Below are 9,911 nucleotides of genomic sequence, written 5' to 3' on the forward strand. Positions count from 1 at the left end.
TTGTTGGTTGGCTTGATAACAATTCCATAATCAAAATAAATTCATATCTCCATAAATACTTATCAGAATTAGATGATATTTAGATCAATCCTACACCTCTCGACGAGAGGGATCCAATAAAAATATCAGCTACCACAAATAAGCTAACCCACATGGAGTTTGGCCCTAGTTCCCAATTTTAACACTGTAATATCCACAAAATACCCAAATATACCTGCTCTGATACCAAATGATCCGTAAAATTTTGTGCATATTCCACTTGATAGTTTGTCACAACAAAACCAATAATATTATATTAAAAAATCTAAGATTCTACACTATTACAACTTTATTTAATTTCTAGATCTGTAAAATTAACTGTAATTAGTGCATGCATGTAAAAGTAAATCAAGTAGAGAAGAAGAGAACTAAAAAATAATCTAACACATAAATAATACACAAGATATGCTCTTTGGGAAACCCTTTTAGGAGAAAACCTAGCTGGAAGGTGAGGTTGATTCCCTCTCTTTCTCTGTCTAGAAATATGGCTGCAGATACAAAGAAGTAATGTCTGTGGCTCATGGGCTACTACGGTGCACAAATCCTCTCTGTATGCTCTACCCCCTACCTCTCCTGGCTATCTTTTCTCAACTATGGAACAAAATTCTCTTGAAAGAATGGAATGCCTCTTCCTCTTAGTGGCCCAGTTATAACACAACCCGATAGCATACTAGTGGTTCAGTTTGACTACATCAACTCTTAACTAGAGTTACAAAATAGTCTCTTCTATAATATTTTACATCACAAACATGTGGCCAGGCCATTTTCCATGAATAATGGGGCTTGACACAGCATCCACCCAAAGTATAGGTGTGAAAATAGGAAGGTCAACTTCAGAGTGGCATAACTTTTGCATACGGACTCTGATTGAAGCGATTCTTGCGACATTGGAAATATTTCTCTGTGTAGAATAGAATGAAAAGATGTGGCACCTGAATTAGTTGGTAGATATTTTAGGACAACTTTGGAGAGAACAACAAACATCAAACAACTAGGGTTGCAGGTTTCTAAGCAGGGGCAAGAAACCTTTAGAACCTATTAGAGGACATACAGGAAACAGGGATACAAATATGGAAGGGGATCAGGAGGTCACCAAACCAAGAGATGACAACGGCACGAAAGATAAGGAGGAAGAAGACAAAATATAGGGATTAGAAAACAAGGCACAAAAGGGGCCCTGCAAACCCAAAGCTGAGGTCACTCCTAGAGTTGTTTTAAATGATCCTGCCCTGCAGGTGCACAGAGATCACATGCGGACGTATGCTATCATTCGTAAATTCATAGGATTATGGCCCACTAAAAAGGCACTACAAACATGGATCAAATATCATTGGAAACCGAAAGGAAGCATTGACCTACACCTTGGGTCAAAAGGTTTTTTCACTGTGGTCTTCACAAATATTGAGGATAAAAACAGAATGTTTGAAGGAGGACCCTACTTCTATGCAGCAGCGGGCCTCTATATGCAACCGTGGATGATGAATTTTGTTCCAGAGAGAGAGACTTTTACCTCGGTGCCGGTCTCAGTAAGACTCTACTCCCTTCCTCTTGATTATTGGCAAGAGGAACCATTATCTACCATAGGAAACAAACTAGGACATTTTGTTAAAGCCTCTGAAGCCACCAGACATGGAAAATACACCTCCTTCGCAAGAATATGTGTTGAGATGGATCTTTCAGGAGCCCTACCAGGCGAGGTCATCTTGGAAGTTTTTGATGAAGAATGGGTACAAACAATAGATTATGAACATATTCCCTTTAGATGTGGTAGATGCCATGAGCATGGGCAGCTTTTTAGAGACTGTCCCCTTAGCAAAATAGAGAACAAATACAAAGCAACCACTATGAAAGATACTAAAAACATTCACAAAGTGGGACACAAAGGAAAAGGAGGCAAAAGGGGGCCAAAACAACAACAAACAGAAATACAATAGGCCAATCTGAACAGGTTCCAAGTTCTCAAAGAAGAGGAGGCAATATCAAAGGAAGATCAGGTAATGGAAAGAAACTCAGAAAAAAATGAGAAAGAAGAGAATAGGGAACAAGCACGGGATGCTACTAAACATAAATAAGTAATGCCATATAATGAAGAACTGGAGATGGATCAAGAAATTATTCAAAGTGAGATGGAAACTGAGGATTGGGAACTGCAGGAGATTCTGGATAGAGAAAACCTAGATCTGGAAGGATTTTTGAAACAGGGAACCATGGGAGGGGTAGACTCATTACCTTAACAAGAGTTCAATAGAGTATATTAGCTATTCCTATGGAAAACTCAGGACAAAGGGACAGAAAAACAAAGCAACAATGAAAGATCAGACAACGAAGGAGTGAAATCTATGAAATCTACACCAGGACTAGCTCCCAGAAACCCAGGAAAGAAAAGAGGAAGAAAAAAGCAGAATGAGCTACTGATGGAATGTGGAAAGCTAATGATTGATTCAGGTAAGATGAAAGACCTATCTAGTTACTCCTTTACAAATATTTAATGATGAAGTTCACATCTTGGAATATCAGAGGTTTAGGTAATAAAAGGAAGCAAAGATTACTTAGCAATAGAATGAAACAAGAGGCTCCGTATATGATCTTTATCTAGGAAACTAAATGTTCCATTCAAAAAATCAGAGAACTTAATAGTAAGTGGCTCAATAAATATGAATTTCTTGAAGTTAAAGCATATAATACAACTGGAGGCTTACTCACTCTTTGGAACCCCCACAAGATTGGCATAATAGATGCTGAGGCATCTAGGAACTATTTATCAGTGGTTATACAACCTGTGGGAGACAGCATGACTTACTTGGTCACGAATCTCTATGGGCCGCAAAGACTGGATGATAAAATCAAATTTCTGGATTCTCTGGTAGAACTCAGAGATAGACATGCAATAGTTCCCTAGATATTGGGCAAGGACTTCAACATGATATTTAATGTAGCCACTTATGGAAAATATCTTTGAAATTTCAAAAAGGCCAAAGAGGTTGGATACACCAAATTTATTATATAGTGGGGCATTAAATTGATCATAGAAGTTGGAAAAAATTATATTAGTAGCAACCAAAAATCTTTGATTTCCCATTTAGAGACCAACTCATCTCATGAAAGAGATATATCAAATCATGTTAGCTTGAATGGAAGGGATACACTAGTCATAGACATGTCCAAATTCCAGTAGAATTGTTCGAAAAATGGAGTATTTGTCCATAAGTTGAACACATTAAGAAATTTCTGACAAAAATTGATTAGAAATAAGTAGAGCAATGTGATATGTAGCTAAAACCCTCAAGAAGGGAAATAGTCCATCATGATATTTAATGTAGCCACTTAAAGAAATATGATTGATACAAAATGAAAAATAACATCAATTAATTATAATCAATTATCAACAAATGTCCATCCAAGCTCTTTAAATAGATATTATGGACCAATTAAGTATTAATCCACGGATAAATATATCAATTAGTATTAAGGAGAAAATGAAATGTTAGATCACTTTACATATAGAAGATACTATTACCATTAAATTGCACAACTACAAATGGATACTATGTCAAAAACTTTACCCAAAGACACAATAAACCAAGATGACCTTAAATAAGTCATAATTATCCAAATATACTAACTCTCCCACCTAAGAATAACTTGTGATAGAATTGAATAATTTACGAATATGAAATAGGAAGGAAGGGAAGGGGGAATTAGTCTTTATCCCACCGTAAAAATAACTTCATAAAATCCTCATGTAAATTAAAGTATAAAACTTCACTTCCGTAAGAGTCTTTGTTAAAATGTTCATAACATCATCATATGTAGGGAAAATCACTTCAAGAATGTGATCTTGTAATTTTTTTAATGAATGGCATGCATATCTCATTTTGTCTATTTCATTAATGTTGAAATGGATATTTGGCAAGCTTGATGGAACTTTTACTACCGCACACAAGTGTGGCCTAATATTTTTTCTAGTATCCAAGCTTTGAAATAATCACTTGAGGTCATAAGGATTCCTGACTTACATTATATTTAACTCAATACATTTCTTCTACTAAAGTAAAAACATGATCTTATGACTTCTCATGATCTTAAGTAATAGGTCCAAAAACAAAATTGAAAACATAGATTGTAGTAAACATGTAGTCATCAAGGTCACTAGCCAATCAAAATTAATGAAATGAACCAATAGAGTCATCCTTAAATTGTAATGTATCTGAAACCAAACTATGCCCTACATATGCAGAAGTAACCCTTTTTATTAGTTTTATCTCAGATGCGCTCTTTGCATATACTAGGAGACATAAACAACATAAAAAGAACATTGCCAACTGATTTATGGTATAAACTAGTATGTCCTTCAAATGTAGTACAAGTGAAAATAATTCTAAGTTTAGATCATAAGGGAGATGGGGTTCAGTTGAAATATTCCATGTGAACCTAGAAAAGAAGGTTAGACCCATGCTTAGACTAGTAAAAGGAAATGAATTTTTTGGTTTGAAATACTTGGAGGGAAATCAAATAATTCAAATGATCTAAGTTTTTCATTCCAAAATTCTCCTTAAGGTTGTATTTCACTTGGTTTCAAATCTTGAGTTCACTACCAATGAAAATGAATTCATCAACAAAAAAACATGTGATATGGTTGCCATATATTTATTAATATAGACACTAGGTTTAGAATTACATTTAGAAAATTTAGTATTAAAAAAAAAGTTATCTATTTTATCGAAAAAAAAAAAATCACTAAAATTTCTTAAGACCATAGAAAAATTTCTTAAGATAAAATACAAGGCTAAAGTAATCTAAACATATCCAAGAAATTGTTCACAAATTTCTTCCTAAAAATATACATGCAAAAAATACAATAAACATTCATTTGATTAACCTACACTAGATGGAATCCACTTGGATATAAGGGAAAATGTTTCATTATAATAAATAAATTCCTAAAAAAAAATCTATTGGCGACCAATTAGGCCTTATTTCCTCTAAGACTTCTATTCGATGCATAGTTATTTCCATGCACCCATTTACATCATGTCTACATATTACAAGTTTTCTTCCTTTTTAAGAAGCTAAAAGATCCCAAATATCATTTTTCATTAAGAAATTATATTCTTGATTATTTTTGCGTCCCACTTTGAATGGATAGAATCTTTTGTAATTATTTGTTGATCATAGGTCTTTGACACTTGTACCAATATACAGTGTTCATGTATAGGAACATGTATTGTTTCTCATGTTAAACAAAACAATTTTGGAAGTGACGAGGCCATTGTAAATTAATATTCAGTGGAACCAACTAGAGAAAGGTGAGAAGGTCGAGGAGGATTCTCTCCTCAGGATCACCATCCAAAGAAGAAACCAGAGTATAATAATTAATATAAAAGTTGGAAATACAATATTTCATAGATGTCAAAGATGGATTGTAGGCTTAGGATAGCACAATTGTCAAATTAGAGTTGCAAATCAAAAGTCATTCAGCAAGATTAGCATATCTTCTAACAATAATTTCAGTGGAATTAGGTTGAAAAAATATATATCATTTTATATCTTTAGAATATTTAACAAAAAAAATTACTCACTTTTTCATTATAATGATTACTTTTTCTTATTAGCAACATCAGCACATGTTTCACTACCAAATACATGGAAGTGGTTTACATTTAATTTAATTTTACTTCATACTTATTTCATTTCTATTTTTAAATTTTTTTTGCGAAAATATGATTTATTATGTAGTTGGAACAATTAATGGATTTTAGCTAAAAATAGATGTTAAACCCCTTAAATTGGATCATATGATTTTCCATTTCCTATATCTAATTATTTTAGATAAAACACCATTTAGTTGTGACATATTGAAATGGTATGTTGCATTAGAATGTCCTACATAATGCAATGAGTATTTCTTTTCTTAACATGTTCACTTCCATTATTTATTGTTTTTAGCCCCAAGATTTCCCTCACACGGTTTGAGGGAAATCTAATAGAATACTCTCCTGTCAATCAATCGACGCAACGAGTATTTATTTTCTTAACATGTTCACTTCCATTATTTATCTTTTTTACCCCCAAGATTTCCCTCACACGGTTTGAGGGAAATCTAATAGAATACTCTCCTGTCAACCAATCGACCTTTCCAAGCCCTTCACTTCGTGGTAATATTTGGTTTTCCTTTCCCAGCGGGTATTTTTATAGTGTTTTTTTTACTCCTGTGTATGCGGAATGGTTATCTAACTAAATCTTGATTGGCAATGAGGTTTTTGATCTAATTCAGGAGCAGAGCTCTTTGCGCTCTAGAGTCATTTTCTGTGTATTTTGTCTTGAAATCTTAACTCTTATTTTTTTGGGATTGCAAATCCATTATAGATTGGTCTAACAAAATGCTGCATTCAAGTCCTGCAAATCCATTATAAATTGAGCAAACAATAAAGACACAATAAATTCATCAAACCGAAATACATGGAAATGCTGAATTAAAACCTACTCCAAGCTTTCAACTCTGTCTTCATTACTCACAGGCAATTCCTATTTCATAGACCATAGAAAAGTAAATGCTCCTTGACATGCAAGGCAGATAGCTTTCGCCCTCTGAGTGACACCACGCGAATCCAGATAACAGCCTCGAGAGAGCGCGAAAGCTATCTACCTTGCATGTCAGGCAGCATTTACTTTTCTATGGTCTATGAAATAGGAGTTTCCATTACTCACATCTATCAGTGACAAAATAAAAAAACAAATAACCTCTCAAAAAAAAGGTTGCAGCTCAGATCCCAACAATATCTTCTTCAAATAATTTGCCTCTATATCATTTCTACGATCTGCACACATTCTGATTTAATTGAATACACTTGCAAATGATTTAAAAACTGCTTGAGAAATATGTAATAGAAATTATCCAACACTGCAGGTTAGAGCAATGATTAATCATAATAAGAACTGGTATTTTATCGAGTATAAAATTGTTTCTGGTTAAAGACAAGACGAACTAATAGTTTTTCGTTTCTGTTTTATTATATTTTCTTATTTCCAGAACGAACTAATAGTTTCTCGTTTCTGTTTTATTGTACTTTCTAATTTTTATTAATCAGAAAGCGTTTTTCTGTTTTGGAAAAAAAGACACTTATATTTCGATAGTTGATAAATAAGAAAGGCTAGATAATTTTAATTTAAGGACAACTACAAAAATTAAAACAATCCATCGCTGGAGCATTCAAATTTCTACCGCGCGCGTGCTTTGTTCTAAGCTAACAGTTTTTTACACCAACTGATGCCCTCATTGGAAAAACAGCTCACATATTCGCATGTGGGATTAAAAACAGTACGGTCTAGTGTCACCCTGCTCATAACAAATGAGGAAGAAGGAAACTTTGAGATATTGCAAGGCCATAAAATTCACGAAATCTTTCATCTTCGAATTCGGCTCTGTAATCTGTTTTCTTTTCTTTTTTAACTCTGGCTGAATTCAATGTTGATCAAAATGGCTGTAGATCACACTGACTTCCAATGGAGAATGCAGGTTCGAAGTATTTGCCTTCCAGTATCGCTTGGGTGATCAGTCTGTTGGCATGATCGGTCCAGTGAACTCCATCCCAAATGATATAAGAGGCCGGATCGGCGCAGGCTTCTGCCTTCACAACATTGCCATTGATAATCCCAGTGCTTCCGCACCAAATATTGGCATCATAATTATAATTTCCTCCCACTCCACAACAAGCTCTAGTGGTTTGATTGAACCCTGCATGCATTCACATCGGTGTTAGATCATAACACAATAAAATGATCTATATACACAATAAAATGATCTATATTGATAAATTTTGCAGTGCGCACCATAGGTGGAAGGGTTAGTTATTAAGTCAAGGACCATGTTGTAATTATCAACATAGATGATATTTGCACCGTTGAGCTGCGTTCGCAGGTTTGAAAGACTTTGTCTGAGCAGATTGTTGTAGTATTGGACTGCATCGTTGAAGGAAATAGAGCAGCCATTCTTGTCAAAATCATTAGGGGCAAGAGAGAGCCAGAAGGGTTGGCAACCTTGAGGCCCAACGTTCTTTACTAAAATTGTCCTCGCACCTTCATTGTATAGCTCCTGGATCAATTGCACAATCATCATGATATTTTACAATTAGTAGTTAAATTATGAGAAATATTAGTTTGAAATTATTAATCAACAATTCTTTTATCAATCTGCCCAATCTATATATTGATATAATAATGAGATCAATAGTACCTGCACAGCAGCTGTAACAGATCTGGTCACGTTGGGAAGAAGGCTCTGCTTCAGCTGACTTGGACTCAAATTGAGATTTTTGTACCCATAGCTGAAGTCATTGCCTCCTATTTCTATCATGTAAATTCCCTTCTCAAATGCATCTGCTCTTGGAAGAGAGATTTGAGCACCTATACCCAGAAAAGAAAAATGATACCAACCAAATGTTTCCATCTACATTAGATGCAACAATACTCTACATAGGTGTTTGTTAGAATTTATAGTAAATTAGCCATGAAAATTGTCTTAATTACCTGATGTGCCAGACGTGACCTGCTGCTTGAATACCTTGAACTGATTGATCTGAACAACCAGAGAAATTGGAGCAATGAAGGAATTGATGTCATTGGCAGTTGCACCAGAGGCTGCAAAGTTGGCTCCCTGCCAATACTTAGAGCCCACACTCTGCATGTATGGACTCAGGTACGGTAGTCCCAGAGCAGTCGCTGTATTAGAATCAAAAAACATTATCATAAATTCATCAATGTTTGGTATACTTCGATCTGAAAATTGAAAATATACTTAAATATTGAATGCAGGCTGTAATTAACAACACACCGAAGAAATCAATAGACAGGCGCCCGTCACTATAGCGATATACAGGTCTGCCGAAGAAAGTTTGTCCATAGGGAGGATTTTCTGCAGCTTCGTGATACGGGAAAGCAAAGTGAATAGCGCCGGTATCAGAGGTGGAATCTCCGAAGTTAAATATTGCAGGAAAGTTGCAGCGGCAGTGACAAGGTATTGGCAGCAGGGATACCATCAGAATTAACCCACGTAAAAGCAATAATCGATGAGAGTAGCAGCGATCCATTCTGGAAGATCAAATACAAACGCAACAACGATGATAAAATTCAATAGAAGGAAAGAAGAAAACAAACGATCAGAAAGCAAGGTCTTGAGCGTTGAGGTTGACAGGCTGAGAGCTTGATACACAAGAATGACAGAAGATATAGTGATCCGAACACTCTTAGATATTCTTCGTTATTGTGATGCATTTATAGAATTCATGGGCAAATTTCAATGCGATGGACCGTGGCTTTGGGAGTCAAAGTAAAGGAAAATTTTAGGTAATCTGTTATAATAATAGTTTTTATGATCAAATTGTCCATATGGGAGGAATAAATGGTATAATTTAGTAGGGTAAATCAATACCTACTGTCAAACTTTACATGATTAGCTGATGTAATGTATATCTAAGCAATATCTAAGCAATTTCTTTCAACGTGTGAACCAAATATTGAGAAAATTAAATAGATAAAGAATTATAATTGCTCTTTGGAAATAACATCTTATTGGAAATGTCACGACACCATTTTTAAAAACGAGATTTTAATGTTTCAGTACACAGTGGTTTGTGATCTCTAACCCATTTATAAATCTTCTTATTTCACAAAATTTATTCTTATCTTAAATTTTAGTACCACCCAATTATGAATATTTATAAAGATAAAAGGAAAAAACTAAACTACAGAGTGGTTTGTGATCTCTAACCCATTTATAAATCTTCTTATTTCACAAAATTTATTCTTATCTTAAATTTTAGTACCACCTAATTATGAATATTTATAAAGATAAAAGGAAAAAATTAAACTACACA

General features: G+C 34.4%; 1 protein-coding gene across 1 annotated transcript; it reads right to left on the reverse strand.

Moving 5' to 3' along the window:
- Positions 1-7,511: 7,511 nt before the first annotated feature.
- On the reverse strand, positions 7,512-9,125 carry LOC149260438 (GDSL esterase/lipase At4g01130-like). The gene is made up of 5 exons (XM_089459072.1): positions 8,870-9,125; positions 8,566-8,757; positions 8,273-8,442; positions 7,870-8,131; positions 7,512-7,774 (listed from the first exon to the last, which is right to left on the reverse strand). Exons 1-5 carry the CDS (start codon positions 9,123-9,125, stop codon positions 7,512-7,514), a joined length of 1,143 nt encoding a protein of 380 aa, XP_089315198.1.
- Between the last annotated feature and the right edge of the window lie 786 nt (positions 9,126-9,911).

This window comes from Pinus tabuliformis, chromosome 6 (assembly GCF_031772625.1).
Source record: "Pinus tabuliformis cultivar Carrire ecotype Pingquan chromosome 6, CPIR1, whole genome shotgun sequence".
NCBI lineage: Eukaryota > Viridiplantae > Streptophyta > Pinopsida > Pinales > Pinaceae > Pinus > Pinus tabuliformis.